Source organism: Chelon labrosus, assembly GCF_963514085.1.
Source record: "Chelon labrosus genome assembly, chromosome: 13".
Taxonomy (NCBI): domain Eukaryota; kingdom Metazoa; phylum Chordata; class Actinopteri; order Mugiliformes; family Mugilidae; genus Chelon; species Chelon labrosus.
This window is the reverse complement of record NC_140346.1, coordinates 16867409-16884584: the sequence shown is the minus strand read 5'-3', so window position 1 is coordinate 16884584 and position 17176 is coordinate 16867409. Positions and strand designations below refer to the sequence as shown.

Below are 17176 nucleotides of genomic sequence, written 5' to 3'. Positions count from 1 at the left end.
GGGTGCTGAAAAGATTTGGGTATTTTTTGGCTTTGGTGAAACAAAAGAAAAGATTTCAAATAATGAATATTGCACAAACTGTTTGTGCAGTAAAAGATGGAGATGGGTTTCTGCATTTACATTCCCCCCCATAAATGCCTCCTGCTACACGATATCAATAGGAACGCGGTGTGAGTGGTGTTTGGAAAATAGACGGTACACACACTGCTGTAGCCACATTAAAGAGCAGCAAAGCACCAAAGGGCCCCCGTGGAGGAACTGTAGGGCAGCCTGCGTGGCTCTGCAGCTTTGGGCCTTGGATGAGATTGTTCACTAATGCAAAGTAGCCCATCAGGGCTGTTGATAACGCATTAGGTTGTCAGTGGCATCAGGAACTATTTGCTTTGGAAATTGACAGCATAACAATGTAACAATACAACCGTGACTTTCGGATGAGGTGCCTCAAAGTGGTGAATAAGAAGCCGTTGCAGGATTGAACATTAGGGTGAAACAAGTTTGATTTCGCATGTTTTTGTGCGGAGAAACTAAAAATTGTTGTTGAATGAAGTTTTCACGAACCAGTCCTGGCTTTTAAGAACAAATTTACCACTACAGTGAATAATTGTATAAAGAAATATACCGTGCTGTATGATTGACATATTGTTTTAAGGATTCTTCCAATAATTGTGCATTTTCGTATCCGCGTGCTCCAGGAGAAGACGACGTTCCAGCAGCAATTCTTCCCACAGTTCGTCTCGCAGGAGGAGGAGTCGAAGCGCGGAGAGGGACAAAGGGAGGAGCCACCGTTCACACAGGTCACGCAGCCGGGACAGGAGGTAGAACCATCACGCACATTATTTATACTCATTCCGCACACTTTCTCTGATTACTTAAATATTTACAGACCCTTGAAGTTTACTACCTGGCTTTTAATTCAAAATTTGCAGATTTTTTTTTTTTCCGCACATGGAGGAAAGTAGTGATAATCAGTTTCTACATTATTTTGCTGTGAAAAAAAAATCCCTTGGAGCACTTGTGGGTGTTTGTATTACAAATCAGTACGTGGACTGCCAATGCAGATTTTTCTTATTAAATGGAAAAAAAAAAAAAAAAACTTTTTGGAAGTTTATTGCAGCATAAACAACACATCATTTTGTATTTATGTCTCATGTTAACAGATGAAAGCACATGGAAAATTGCATTTTAGCTCTGGATTACTGCGTTGCGTGTGCATTTAGTCGTGTTCCAGTTTGCCCAGACTATCCGTCTTACTCTGCGAGTATTAATGAAACCGAGACACGCAGAGACAGCGGGTCACATGCAACGCCGGCCCAGTGCGTCCGCCCAAATATCTTCTGGACGCAGCTCCCCTTTCACTCATTAACGCAATTAAAACATCATTACCGACACATACTTTGTTGAATTATGATTATTAATGATGTAGTTGACTTTTTTTAAATTCTTTTTTGCACGGTACAAAGTTATTCATGCGGATTAATGTGTACACACCTGCACCACACTGCGCACACACACACACACACAGATGCTCACAGCCATAGCCAGTCCTGTATCCCTTTCAGAAACATAAAGAGGGAGCCTCTGTGTGTGGTGGTCCATGTCATTAGCATAGCTAATCTGGTGCTAATGAACCAGTAAACTCTGCCTTTTTTAAATCCCTCACACACACACACACACGCTCAGTCACAAATAAAAACATGCAGAGACGCACAATTGAAGAAAAGGTTGTCATAATATATGCACGAGCGAGGCCCTTTGTTTACTTGTGTATGGCTGCGGGGGAGAGCAGAGATCATTTCAATCACAAAGGGAAAAAGTGTTTTAATATCTTCATTACAGAGGTGTCAGGATTAAGGGATGATGCAGCAGAGCTGTTTTGACACGTGTGGTCGATGGCGCCATAATAAGACACCACAATCCAACTCTGCAACCTAACGTTCACAGGCTTTGGGGAAGACAACACATTTCGGTGTTGCGCTGTGTGCTGAAACCATTTCCTGGGAGAATTTGGCCAAACAGCCTTCACACGTTCTCTCCCCGTTCTCTGCGGTGCAGCGGCAGTCACTCACTGAACCACTGGTGATTAAAACATCAGTGGAAAAATGGCATCGCTGGTGTGGTGTGAGATGAAAGGTGGAGGGGATTTGGAGAGATTTGGAACTACAGTCGACGACATCGGTGTTTACCAACGCCGCACTGTGATTAGGAGGGTTGCGTTGTGTAATCGGCTTAGCGGTGAGCGCCGAGCAGGTGGGTTGGGCCGGCGTTGGGGGTTGTGTGGGGGGAGGGGGGTGCGTGAGGTGGAGGCGGTGTTGGAGGTGGGAATGTGCAAAATGATGGCATTGATGATAAATTTATGCAGTCGAGTGGTGGCAGCTACGATTTGTTTCTGTTGAACTTTGGCGGTAATGTGGAAATTTAGTTGTGTCATCTAATAAACGGCTCTGGAGCCGAAATGATTAGTTGAGTAACTGATTAATAGATCAGCGGAATAATTATGAGCAAACATTTTGATAATTGGATAAATAATGGCAGACGTTTCTCAAGGAAAAATTTAAATGTTTTCCTGTTCCAGCTTCTCAAATGTGACAGCTGTTTGGACCAAACAAGGCCTGTAGCCTTTTTTTTTTTTCTAACTTCATTTGAACAAATATTTTATTAATCAAGGACATGAAGTCTCTCCAGCCTTCAGTACTCATTAGGAGGATTTTATTAGGTGCAGTTGAAGTATCGCAATCCTGTACTGTGCATCTGTTTTGTGGGATACTGCATACTGTACACCTGCTGGAAATGAAAGCAGGTTGGTGTGTACTCTGCACCTGTGCCCTGGCAGCTATTAGTCAGTGCTATGTGCGTGCGTGGATGAGGCTGCCTGCGCTGGCTGAGAGGCTGGCTGATAGATCAGAGAAGGATTGAGTGGACAGGACCTCATGATTGATACGCAGATGGGATATGAGGTGCCGCCTGCCACCCCCACCCCGGACACACCGACCGCCTTCAGAATGTGAAAGAGAGGAGATGGGGAGCGTGCCGGCCGGTTAGAGGGGGAAGAGAGAGGGGACGAGAAGTTGGAAGAGAATAGAAAAGTGTGGGGAGGATAGGTTGAGTTAGGGCAGATCCTCAAGGCGGGAAATGAAGAGGAAGGGCAAAAGAGAACACCTGCAGAGAGAACGATAGACTTGAGAGGGATATTATTCAGGAGAAATGAGAATAATAACGCCTGCATCAGAATATTGCACGAGGAGAAGATTAGGACCATAGTCTGCAGCCGTGGGTTGAAGTGAGAGAATATTATTACCTTCTTTTCAATCTCCCGTGTATAAATAAAAAATAAAGAGATACATGAAATAAGAATAATGCTCTATCGTGTGTTTACCATCTATCGTCGCTTCCTCCTCCTCCTCCTCTTGCCTCTCTTTTCTTTTTTTCCCGCCCTCAATCAGAGAAGGGCCAGGTCCCCCAGAGGCAGTCAATCTTGCCCTGAAATGTAAAACAGACAAGAGGAGCAGATTACCTATTTGCCATTAATGTTTATTCTCTTTGATGTGAGCAGGCATATCAGGCTTTGAGTGTGTGTGTGCGCGTCGTGCATGGCTGCGTGTGAGGCTGATTGAGCGTGTACACGTATGTGCAGATTTGTGTGAACGCATGTTCACTGGAGAGAGGAGGGTTGGGGGGGGGGTGTCACGGCCTAGTCCGCTGGGGGAGAGCAGTGTGGAGCGTGGCAACGGCGGCGGTGGCGTACAGTGATCTGATGTGTACCCGGTCCAACAAAGACGACACTGCCTCTCATCACAGCCGGATCACAGGCACGTCTTTAGGTGAGCTCAGCGGAGCGTTGTAGTGCTACCGACCGCAGCAGGGGTTAATGTGTGTGGCTCAGTCACTCATTCTGTCAGTCCTTCATTCACAACTATTAGCTTTAGAGCACCGTCAGAGGACGAGGAGGAATGGCTGGCAACAAATCCACCACTTGACCCATCAAAGGGGAGCTTTGTTCATTGTTGCGCGTTCAGACGTGCGTGCTTGCGCTGACATAGGTGAGCCTGCACTGTACTGCGGGGCACACACACAAACGCGTACGTTTTCCTCATTAATATTTCAGGCGCGTGTTGAGTTAGCAGGGTAGAGTGCTAGCGTCAGGTTTTAGCCCTGCTAACACTGGAGTGGCTTCATCGCCGGCTCTAATTATCAGTCTTTCCCTTAGAGGAGATGGCAAACTGGAAACAACACAAGGCAGGCTGCTACACTGGCTAACCAGAGACAGGAGTTTCTCACAGACCCTTGAGTCACAAAGGTCGGGATAAGTTCACAGCTGGCGCCTAGTTGAAGCAAGGCAACGGCTGTGGCTGGCACTTGGTTTGGGCCTAGACAGACTATAAAATTTTGCTTTTACATATTATTTTACCCATTATTTGTTTTGTTTTACATATTAAATGAATTATTAGAGATCATCTCACACCTTTGGACAGAACCAGAGGCCGATTTCCCAGGCTTAGCTGAAGATAGAGATCTATTAGAGTGGCAAAGATCTTCACAGTTTTCCAGCTTTTATCAGGAAACGAGGATTTTCAGATTTGTCATATTTTTTCTCCAAGGCTGACATGAAACATGGAATATAATAGTAATAATAGTAGTGGTTATGTTTGATTGACTACTTGTGCCCAATGACATAGTTTAGTTAAAGTAACACAAACAATAGTTTTATTATTTGTCGTATTTGGATATAATCAGGTCTGCAGTAGAACTAAAGCTGCAGGAATGTCAGATTAATGATTTCAAAATTGTCGGTTGTTGTTTGTATATATGAAAGGAGCATGTACAAACGGGATGCAGACTTTACGTTCTGAATGTAAGGGATGAGCGTATTAATTGATTTCAATTGACTTTGTTCGGAAGGTCTCGTCACTGCACAAGTTTCCGCACGAATAGTTTCACGTCAACGAGATTCGTCCACCTGTGAGGATCCCAAACATGGCGAGTGGCGACATTTCGGATTAGAATAAGTATGATGGCTCGGAAGAGGTGGTCAACAGCAGAAAAAATGTTGGAAATTCCACTCTTCGAAAGCAATGGCAGCATAGTTTTTGTGAAGGTCTCATTCATAACTTAGAAAAACTGATTCGAAATTGAAATATCTCTAAATAAATCGAATTGAATCAACTTGTCATCGTGTGAAATAGGGAAATAAGTAATAATATGCAGCCCTTGATAAGGATCCTAACAGTGATACTACTGTTCATGTGAATACAGTCTTTTCTTCTGTCCTCCACCAGTAAGGTCATGGATCAAGGTGGCCTTAAAGCCTGTAGCTTGTAGGTTCACTGCCATGGCCATCAGTATATTTAAGCAGGTGTCTTGACCCAGAATCTTCCCGTAACCCCTTGGCCACTCAGCCCCGTCTTGCTGACTGCGAGAACTGAGTAATCTGGATGTTACACTTCCATAACAAGAGCTCTGCTTTCTGCTCGGGAGATCACAGAAGGACTCCAGGCATGTGTGCGAGTGTGTTTGTGTGTGTGTACGCGCGGAGGTTGAGCGATGACCTGGTATTTATTTCACACCGCAATTTTCCCCCCCTGTATGAGATGAGGTGTCGTACATCTGCTAGATAGCTTTTTCTGCCTTGGAGAGTGCGCAAGGTCATCCAGGCAGGCTTGGGAGCAGGGGAGGGCTGACGTGAGGAAAGGAAGGGAGGAGTGGAAAGGTCCCGGATAGGGAGGAAAAGACGGCGGGGCGGTTGAGTGCGAGAAGACAGAGGTGGGGTGAGGAAAATTAGTGACTTTATTGTGGGTGAGCTCTCCTGCCTCCCGGCTCTCGTTGCACCTGGACCGGCAATTCCCCAGGCAGGCGGCAGATTGGAAATTTCTCTGCGCATTCGCGTCCAACATGTATTTATTAACACAATTTAGAGTGTGTGTGCGCGCGATGTGGCAGGTGTTTTTGGGTGTCGCTGGCTTTATAAGTGAAGCAGCCCTGAGTGTGTTTTGAGGACATGACATGTGAAATGTGGTTTCCTCAAATAAACAGCGAGAAACACGAGACGCGCAGGGCGACGCTGATGGATACAAAGTGAAATGAGGACGAGCGCTAACAACTCTTAAATCCTCTTTCTTCTTTAAGGTGCAGCCTCTCGACTTCTCTCGGCGCTGTAGTGGTCTTTGGTCCGTTTGGAGCTTGCTTCACTGGATTTTGAGAGCAGGCTCCTGGCTGTTTTTCATCCGTCTGTCTGTTATCCCACAGACTCTCGGCATCTTTTCTTCTCCCCCTTCCACAAGATGACATTTAGCCCTTTCTTCCTTCTTCCCCTATTACCAGACTTGCAAAGTGTTGATTTAAACTGAAAGATGACCTGGTTTGGTTCAGCTACGTCTTCTCTACTCCATAAAAATCAACACGCTTCCAGTCGTGAGATCTGAACGTGTTTGTTGTTGTGGTGTTTTCTCTCTCTCTCTCTCCCTCTCTCTCTCTCTCTCTCTCCGTCTTACTCTCTGTCTGTGTTGTCTTTTTTATTTATCTGCTGTAAAGGCCAGTCAAGCGCTGCTCGGCTTTGTTGTCAGAAACCTTTATTTACCAAAGGGAGGAATAAGTGACTGACACAGACAGCCTCTTTCATCCCCGCCTCGCCGCAAGCAGTGTTCCCCTCTACCGCCAGAGGAACCCACCCCCTCCTCCCCCCTTCTCTCTCCTCTCACTTCTGCCAAGCCGTCCCCCACCACCACCACCACCACCACCACCACCACCCCGCTCCATTGCACCCCACCATCCTGCATGCTCACAACACACTACCCTTCTCCCCTGGGTAGCAACCTAGCTGTAGAGTCTGCACTGACTATACACAGGCAAAACTCACCTCACACAAAAAGCATCGCGCCAGTCCTCTCACGTAGACCAGAAAATCAGGAGAATTAGTTCGGCGGCCCCAAACAAAAACCAGTTCGGCATCAAAGTCGTGTCCCTTTTCTCTTTTTATTCATCTGTTAAACAAATTGGGGGGTAACGACTCGTGATGACTCTGTTGCGTTCTAGCCTTTGTTGGAAAAGCAGACTGGGTTATTTGAGCAGCTTATCAGAAATTATGTGACTGCACCGATTCAGAAATTATTCTCGAGTTAATTATTAATATGGCTGTAAAGTGCGATAATTGTGGTTTTCCCCTAGAACTTTAAAATGTTATATTTTAGTCTTATTACTAATATTAATATTTGGATTTTGAATAATACATTCAAAGAGCTTTTTTTCTGCAGACAGTTAAGTCATGTGAAGTCATTCACCTTTGAGTTTTTTCCCACTAATTAGCATACGTGTTCAATTATTAGTACCTAATTAAATTAGTGGGATGATAAATTCACTTATAGCACCTTCCTGGTTATTAGTGCTTCAGTGCAGGGAATCAGAAAAGTGTCCAATAATAGTTAACATATTTTCTTTTTGTTTGTTATTTGTGTCTTTTATTTTGTTTTGTTCTCACAGTGTGGAGGTGGGAATGGGAAAAAAAATGCTATTAGCATTTCATATTTGTGTAAGAGAGACAATTTTTAATAGATAATTATTTTTTTTTTTGTTTTGGGTGATGACCCCTCGCAATTATATACAGCATGTGTTTCTTTTTAAGTTGCATTTAATACACTAAAGAGGATAGAGAGCAGAAGTCATGAATACAATTCAGTTGCAATGAACATAAATTTCGTTGAAGATGCATAAATCAGGTTTCCCAGAAATAATCGCGTAAATAGCATCTTTTATTCTCATCACAGTCTTAAATCTCCCGGTTTATATCGGGTTTGGAAAAACAAAAGTTGACTCCAAAATAGGATAACATTTTTTAAGATCACATCTGTGAAGTAATCCAGAAAGCTTTGTGAATGAGTGTCTTTGGGATTCATTTAAGGCACCAGGCTAGTTAGTTTATATGAGTATACCAAAGACAGAATTTGGTTGTTTGATGCCTGAAACCCCTGTTATTTTATTATTATTTTTTTTTACCCACAGATTGAAGGCTTTGCAAATAAAGCCTCTGTAATGCCAAACACTATTAACATTCAATCAGCCCTCATTGTGTTCACTTTTTGACAGTGAAAAGCCTCATCCGTCTGGCCAGACCAAGAGAAAGACGGAGACAGAAACGCTTTTAGCCCTGGCATAGGGAAACGAACACCAAATGTATCTCTCTCTTTCTCTCTCCTTCCTGCCTTCTCTCTGTCTCTGTCTCCCATTTAAGCTTCTTGAAGTTCTTCCAAATTGGGTTTTAAATGCCAATTAGGAGGTTGAATGTAGTAAAATAAAAGCAAATGCAGGCAGGATGGCCTCACCTTCTGGCTGGTTAGGCTTCAGAGAGAGCCGAGCCGGACCTTTGGCTCCCAGCGAGGCTTTGAGAGAAATATCCTGCCTAATGAACACATTAATTAGAACCATAACTATTTATAAGATGATAATTAGAAACGAAGGGAGGTAAACTGGGCTTTTCCTGCAATTAATGGAGGATTAATTACGGGAGCTAATGAAGTGGATTTTTGAAACGCGTGGAGGTGAAGTACAGAGATGTGCAGCTCGCTTTGTGATCACTGGCATAATTATTTTCTCCAGCACCAAAGCGTTTGAGGCCCCGGTCCTCGCCGACTCAGGCCGGCTAATAAGCATCATTGCATCGTTATATATGCACTTAAAAAGACTTGCCACTGAAATGACTGTCTAATTATTTCTAATTGGCAGGCCCTGTGTGTTGTCATTGAGCTGTTTGGAGCCGCAGCGGAGCCCTGGGTCTAATAACGCTCTGGGCGGAGAAGGAGGGGAGAGGGAGCTAGAAAGACAGCAGCGAAACAGAGAGAGAGAGAGAGAGAGTGTAAAGAGGAGGGGGGGGCTCTACCAGTTGCCTGCTGCTCATAGCTGGACCTGCACATTGCCCCCCTGTATCCCTCACCCAGCAGGACACTGAGGCCTAGAATGACAGCCTGCGCACCCAGAGGTCACCTTGCCAAGTAGTCGATTAGCAAAGTTTTATCATATCTGTGCTCCCCCCCACCACCACCACCACCACCACCGCCTCCCCCCTCGTAATTAACAGCTTCTGCTCTTAATTTATGCACAGATAAACGCCACCGTCTGTCCACGGTTCTTCGTTTTCACCCCTTAAACATACTACACACGCATGGAGGTATGTTGATGTGCTGCGTGTGATTCGGCGGCCAGGTTTTGAGCCAGTCCGTGGAGACCCGAGCTAAGAGAGAGCACGCATGGAGAAACCTCAGTCGGCCGTGTTTACCTTGTACTCTAGTTATGCTCTGGTTGAAACCATATGGACACTGAGGCTCAAAGGATGTGTGTGTGTACATATATGGTCTGTCTTTGCAATATGCTAATAGTTTTGACTCTCTAACACACACCTATTAATGGACTCTTAGGCACAAACGGTGAATATGTTCATGTTTACAATAGATTTTAATTATTTGAAGTGTTGATGTCCGTTCGGGCCTTATCATATTCACGTGTAGGGCCTTCCACGTTTAAGGGTGCATATGTTTGAATGATGGCCTCGGACTATGTGTGCGAGCACCTCTCTTAACTCGTACTAAGCGGAGCCATGTGCGTTGTCATACCTCCTCTCCCCCCGGACGACTCGAGAGCAAATTGCCAGCTAATGGAACCACCGCCTGCACTTGTCAGTTCGCTTTGGACAAGCGAAGCAACCACGCAAACACACGCGCATGTGGTTTCACTCACGCGTTTAGCAATTCATTTGTGGAAAAAGAAAAGAGAAAAATGGGAGAGAATGGCCGAGAAAATGAAACAAGGATCATGTGCGCCTTGACTGAAACCTTGACAGAAGCTTTTTATAAAGTAATGAAACACTTTCTCAGCGTGCGCGTGAGGTTTTCACTTTTGACATTTGTCTTCCTTTTTCGCTCTGTCTATCCGCTCGGGCCCCGGCAGAGCCGAGGACGCGGGGAGGAAGCGGAGATGGATGGATCGTCCGAAGGAACTACGTAGTTGGCCAACTGTCGCGTGATTGGTCGAGCAAAGATCGGGGCGCTTCTGTGACTGGCAGAACGGCGGGTGTGATGTTGTGATTTCTGGCTTCGAATCAAAGCAGGAAAAATTTAATTATTTTAAATGCAGTCAACAGTTTTGTTGGAGTGGAGGATTGCCAGGTTTTTCCTTCAAAGTCTGTAGGATATTGACACTCAATGAAAGTTAGTGTGCTACTACAGATGTGTAATGAATGACATTAACGCCGTGACATGTGGCATCATTTGGGTCTTGCCTCAAACTGCATTTATTTTTTTTATTTTTTTAATAGATTTTTAGTAAAAAGTGAATATTACAGCTTAAGATAAAATTCGGAAAAAAATAAACTGACCCTGGCTGTATCAGTAGTGAATAAAATAAAAAGGAGTTGGGGATTTTGCGGAAGCTGTATATCAAGCAGTGTGCAGAAATTAAATTGTGTCAGAAAATGTCTGTCGGCCTCGGTTGCCACGCAAAAGTCAACCTGTAAGAGAAGGTAAAAATCTGCCTTCATCTAGTTCTGTGCACGGGACATGTGGACCTATCTAAGCGGCTGATATATTGGAGAGGAGAGGCTTTTTTTATTTTTTTGCTCAGTGTGAGTGTTTTCTCTTTCTTATTCATTTCTTGATCTCCCTTTCTGTGTTCATTTCTCCCTCTCCTTTCCCCGTGTTCAATCTTGACAGGGGTTCATAAAAAAAAAAAAAAAAAAATTTTTAGAAACTTCTTTACGAGACAAGCCTCTGTTCTGTCAGAAGACAACTTTATGTTATTCCTCCGAAGAGGCAAAACTAATAGTGCTCCGATGTGTTTTTTTTTTTTTTTTAAACAGGGCGCTATTCCAGTTGTGTCTTGGGTGTTTAATTAAGTGTAGTTTCCCTTTAGTAGTGGAATGTGTGTCTGCTTTTTGTCGGCCCGTTCCTCGGTGCCTTTTACAGTCCACCCACATGGTTTGTCTCAGCGTTTATGATTTTTCTTATACCGGAGTTGTGAGGTTCCTAAATCACTTAAGCACACGGGGCCGCGCGGTCCACATTTAAACAATAAAAGGCTGTTTTGCTAAGGGCCCTCAGATCTCCTACCACTTCATAAATACATGCGTATAAAAGGCAGAAAAATACATCTTCCCTGACCAGAGAGAGAGAGGCAGAGCGAGCGTCTGAGAGCACACCTGCTAATTGGAGCCAGCTTGATGTGAAGTACGCCTGTCTGCTCTGTCTTCTCCACGAGTCCCAATTTCTTTTTTTTTTTTCATTCTCCCTATTTTTTGTTACCCCGGTTGTTCTCGACTAACCAACTTTTATAACCCTTTTTTCTTTATTTTATCCACTTCTTCTTTCTCCATAGCCTCCAGCTGTCCTTCACCTTCCGTCTCCTCTTCTGTCCTTCTACTTTTTTCCCCTCCTACCCTCCACCCTCTTACAGATGGAGGCAATGACAACCAAAACAACTCTCTCCTAACTCGCCGTAACTAATTGTTCTGAGACGTGATGGATGGACGGAGGGGGGGAAAAAAAAGCGGGTTTCAGTTGCGTGAGTGGCTGTGAGCGAGTTGGCAAGTTAGCACCTAGTCTGAGAGTGACCCCCACTTGACCTTGTGTCTGGACTGAGCGGCTGAGCCAGGGCCCCCTCCTCGGCTCCAGCTGCTAATGGGTGTCATGTCGAGCTGCGGCTGCACAGAGGTCAGAGGTCGCGAGTGCACACCAGACGGCCAAGTTTAGGATTGCGATGAGGCGGCTGAGTGACACTGGGCATATGTGCCAATGAAGACGCGGGGCAATCAACACATATGCGTCCAGCAACACAAAGACGGCCGCGTACGCACACACACACACACACACACACACACACGCGCGCACGCACACGGAAACCATATCTTGGTGCAGAAAGTCATCTTTTCCCTCATCGTTGGCCGGCCGTTGTAGGTTCATATAGATCTGAGGGGACTTTGAAGGCCTTTGAACTCTGCTAAATGACTTGACCTTGTGGCTTGTGGCTGTATCCCTGTGTGTGTGTGCGTGTGTGCTTATGTGTGTGTGTGTTTGGGTGGGTGCGGGAGGTAGTGAGTGGGTGGCCTGCATGGGGTCTCATTTCTGCTACACAACATAGCAGGGCATTGCAGACGTTTGTGTTGACGACTGCTAAATTAAAAGCAAACCGAAGATTATGACAAATCTAAACATTGCTTTTATGAAGCAGAGGGGAACGAAGAAAAAACATTTCTGTGAATCTTTCATGCTCTGTCTTTGCTGTGTTAATTGTGCTCACAATCAGCTACTTTTGCAGTGATTCCTCGTGTGTTGTTTAGTGCGTGTATGTATATTTATGTTGCTCTGTGTGTGTGTGGAGGGGGGGGTGCGTGCACGGTGGATGTCTGGAGTCTGTGTGTGTGAATGTACTGTGAGCCGAGGGAACAGATAATGTGGCTGCTTGGAAGGAGGAAGCAGCTTGGGAAATGATTTCAACAGTCTCATAATTAGAGGAATATCATAAATTAAACTTGTGTCTGCCGTTGCGTTTGAAGAGCACTCAAAAGTAATAAATTCTGGATGGTTAACATATTTGCATTCCATTCAGCAGGCAGCGTCAGGCAGGAACAGCTGTTTTCCACGTCTTTTGGCAGCAGGAAATGCACACTGCTCACTCAAGGTGCTTTTAGACACATTGAAATGGCAGGGAAAAAAACAAAAAAGAAAAAAAAGAAAAGTGACTTTTAACTTGAACATGAAGCTGCTGCTGTGTGCTCCGTCACTGGAAATAACTCGGCGGGGGAACAGTGCATTAATGAAGTTCTTCAAATGTGGTTCGTCTCGCTTTCAATGGGCCTGTTTCTTTTTCAATCTGTCTGTCGCTTGGAAAAGTCGACGGGCAAGCTTTTTTGTAGTTTGTGTGTGTTCTTGTTTGTGTGTGTGTGTGTGCACGTGTGGAGAGTGTTACCGTTACTTAATAGGTTTGAAATGCCATTTTTTTTTGCTTTTAATGCACTTTTTTTGTTGTGAGGAAAACACTTTTTGCTAAACTCCCTTAAAGCCCATCTCTTTTTATTCCAGTTTAAGCCATAAACATTTGTGGACTGTAATTTTCAGGTCCTGCCTTTTTGTTGAAGTCTGTTAAAATGAGTAATGTCCCAAGTAGGCCACCATTTCCGTTCTAGCTGTATCAGTTATAGATTAGCCACTCCATTGGATTTAAGTGTAGATTAGAGTTTGAAAACTAGCCACTACACCTTGTGTGGACGCCACATCCACGTCTGCTGGGACGTCTTCTGTGCTTTGCAGCCATTTTAGTGAAACATGTATTAGGTCCAACTCCCAACATAATCCTTTCAGGTCTGATCGGCATCGTTTGAAGTAAACAGCGAAACTCAACACAGCGGATTAGCCGTTGATTTGCATTTTAGTGGCGTAGCTACAGAACAATGCCGACACACACACATACAAATACTTAAAGAAGTACAAACTAAGGTTTAGATCCACTAGGGAAGTATATGTTAACAAAGTTTAGCCTAATTTTAAAATTAAAATTGAATGTGCACACATAGATAAACTGTAATGGAGGATAATGGCTCAGAGCCTGGCCTAAGCGCTACCTACCTGCACTCTACATTGACGTGTTTGCAGTAGCTTCTGTAGGTGAGCATCATTAAAAGGATGCTTAGTCATTTTCATTCCTTGCAAATACAATATCTTGCCACAAAACCGGGATTCTCCTTACAACTGCATGTCTAGCTTTTACTGCGTTGTTGGTCAGACAGGGGTCATTGTCGCCAGTGTCTACTGAAATGCGATAGGGTTAAAGTTACACAGCCATTAATCACTGCTGTGCTACACTGGACTAATGGACAGACCGTGCCTGGGGCGTCACCGAGGAGATGAGCTGTATTCCCTTTGCGTTTTCTACCGCGGGACAAATACAGCGTGGACGCAAATTTTGTTTTGTCTTGACGGCGTTTGGGGGAAACGAAGAAACAGCGTGAATGTCCGTCACTGCTGCTCAAACGCCGGTTAGATAAGGCTAAAGGAACAGTGCGGATGATTGGTCTTTCCGCGTGTTTGTGTGTGCGCGCGCTCGTGCGCTACCCCGTCCCTACGCCGTGTACCGTGAATAATGATTTGACTGGGGTCAGATTCCACTGGAGACGTTCACCTGTATCTGACACTAGTGGTATCGCGTAGCCGCCATTAATGTCCAATTTTCAATGAAAACAGAAATAGAATACAGATAAAGGTAACACACCATCCAGCTTCACACCCGACCACATAATTACCCCAATGGGCTGTGGTGAGGGATCATATCCTGGCGCGCACCGGGGGGTCAGCGGCGATAAGCTTCAGCCCAGCTCCCAACATGGAGCATAATTACTCTATTGATAATTCACCAGGAAAATGGTCCCAGCCAATGGCAGAGCTCCGATTTAATGGATTGGACGATGAAACGAGGAAGGAATGGAGGAAGGAGGCTGTGAGGGGGCAGCACGCTCGTGTGTGTGTGTGAGGGGGGGGTTACACGTGGGGGCAACCAGCGAGGGCCTTTTATTAGAAATGAAAATATGTTTAGGTCATAGGGGGACCCATTTTCCCTGGAGATAATAAGGCCAATAAAATGTAAAGCAGGGGAAGGGCTTGGAATGGGGTCCAACTGTGGCTGTTTATCTGTGTGTGTCCTGCATTAGCCCATTTATCCCCAGCCTCAAATTAGCTAATCATTCTCCAAGGGGAAGGACTTGGTCAGGAAATTGACATTTAGCAGCATAGGCTCACTCTATTAACTACAGTAAATTTAATTTGCTGCACACCCCAGAAGTGGGCTGTTTGCTTTGCCATCAGAGGAGGGGGGGAAAGGGAGACAGAGAAACGCAGAGAGACAGAGAGACAGAGAGAGAGAGAGAAATTGTGTTTATTGCATCTGCTGCTTCTGGCCACAATTTGCTTGGCTGTAAATATAGGACTTAGGCTTGGAACATTGCAGCTCTGTTGTATTTCCCCTCATGTACTGCTGATTACAAACATACGCAGGCATTGTCAACACATACATTCACTCATTCCAAGGTCTGTTTGGGCCACTGATGGATTATCTCGCCTGGAGACTCCATACCCCAAAAATGCCAATGTTTTCCTGTTCCTTTTTTCCCTCCATTAGAAGCAGTTGCCAATCCGTACGGCTCGCGTAATCGCAGCTCCGGTAAACACTACATTGAATGTGCTAAATCGGATATCCTGTGGCTGAATACTGCTCCCACCCCTGCCTCTGAATCAGATGTGTCACAGTAATTATTTTTTGATAATCACTCCAGGTGGCTGCTTTAGTGTCTGTTCAACGAGACTGGCTCAACTATGGGGAAGTATGTGCGGCAAAGAGACGGCTGCAGCTGTTCAGATTACTGTTTTAACTAAAGTTTAAACAATAAGTCTACACACTCATAGGTTAACCAACAAAATATTCCTCTGCAACAGTTTGAATAATGAATAATTTTAGTATTTATTTTAGCCAAAATTATTGGTTTTGAGTGTCATAAATGTAAAACTATGTTGAGTTTTTGTGTGCTCTCTGGGACAAACGGTTGATTGTACCTCCAATATTTCATTCAAATATATAAAGTTCAAGTTAGGATGGAATTCAACCTTCTTAGTTGATTTACACCTGTCAGGCATAACATTATGACCACCTTCCTAAAAGTGTATAGGTCTCCCTTGTGCCTCCAAAAGAGTTGTGACTCATCAGAAAATGGACATGGGCCTTCTGAGGGTGTCCTGTGGTGTCTGGCGACAGAATGTTGTTAGTGGGGGCCTTTGGGTCGTATGGGTTGAGTGGAGGGGCCTCTGTGGATCAGACTTGTTCCAGTGCATCCCACAGATACTTGATCAGTTTGGGATTTAGTGAATTTGGAAGCCTTGTGCTGTTTTCATGTTTTTTTTTTTAGTTGTTCCTAAATCGTTTTTGTGTGTGTCTGTGTCAGACTGCATCCTGCAGGGGTTGGCTGCTACCATCAAGGAGTGTCATTGCTATGGGGTGGGGTTGCCTGGTCTGGTCTAGGTGGGTGGTACATGTCTAAGTAACATCCACACGAATGCCAGGTCCAAAAGTTTCCCAGCAGAACACTGAATTGTCACAAGATGGTTAATGTTATTTACTTCTCCTGTCAGTGGTTTTAATGTTGTGGTTGATCGGTGTATGTACAGTATTACGTGCTGCACTTTCCAGTGTTAACAACCACTGTCTGGCCTCTGCTTACGAGATTTTTACTTACACTGTAGATTGTATTTCAGTGTCTTTAAAAAAAATAAAAAAGAACTTCAGATAGTGGGATTCCCTTTTGGAGAGACCCTGAAATAGTGCAGCGACTCTCCAGTGATCAGGATCGCCCCATCCTAATTGATTGCAACAGTTGTCAGAGTGTTGTCTGTTCGGATGCTGACAGGCGTCTGAAGAAAATGATTAGTTTTCTGTCGGCAGAGAGACAGCTCTGGATGTCCCAAACTGCAAACTAATAAAGGGGGGAAAGCAATAAAGCTCGTGGACAGCAGGTTTGACTGTTTTTATAGACAAATCAATAAAATGATAGATGATGGAAAATAACGGCATCTCAGCTGCCGATTTCTTCAGGGGTTTCAAATCACGGTCCTTCCCCCTGCGTAGACGCACATGCGCTTGTGACACACTTGTCACACGCACACACACACTTGCAAAACATGTCTGAATTATTGAAGGCATGAACAGTGACACATAAATAAATTTCTATTTTAGTGATTTGTGTCTTTTATGTGTTTAGCAAATTGAGATATAAGTTACAGTTTGAAGTTTCCCTATGTTTGTGTGCGATAGCTACCAAAGTAAATCTCCCGCTGTAAATCTTTTTGAGACCAGAGGGCCTGTGTCAGGATCAATACCGAGGACAGGTCTTCCTCTGAGCCAGCCTCTAATTGGCTCGATTTCTACAGTGTGTCTGCGTGTTACAGTGGATGGAGTTGTATATAACTATTATTACGCCCGTCCAATGAAGGATGAATCTGTCCACTCTTGGGAAATTTAGCGAGTTTCATTTTGCGTTTTAATAGATGCAAACCTCACAGTGTTGGTTTTGCGTTGCATTCGGTGTGGTTTACACCAGATTTGATCTGTTTCTGCCCTTTGATAATGGAACTATTTTCTTTATTATACATGGACCTTTATGTCA

At 44.5% G+C, this 17176-nt stretch overlaps 1 protein-coding gene across 1 annotated transcript in view; it reads left to right on the top strand.

Annotated features, from left to right (window-relative positions):
- rsrc1 (arginine/serine-rich coiled-coil 1) overlaps positions 1–17176 on the top strand; it is a 110067-nt gene that overhangs the window by 2803 nt on the left and 90088 nt on the right. Inside the window, exon 3 of the mRNA XM_084559179.1 lies at positions 693–815. Within this exon, the coding sequence (XP_084415305.1) occupies positions 693–815 (123 nt within the window). The remainder of the gene's footprint in view (positions 1–692; positions 816–17176) is intronic.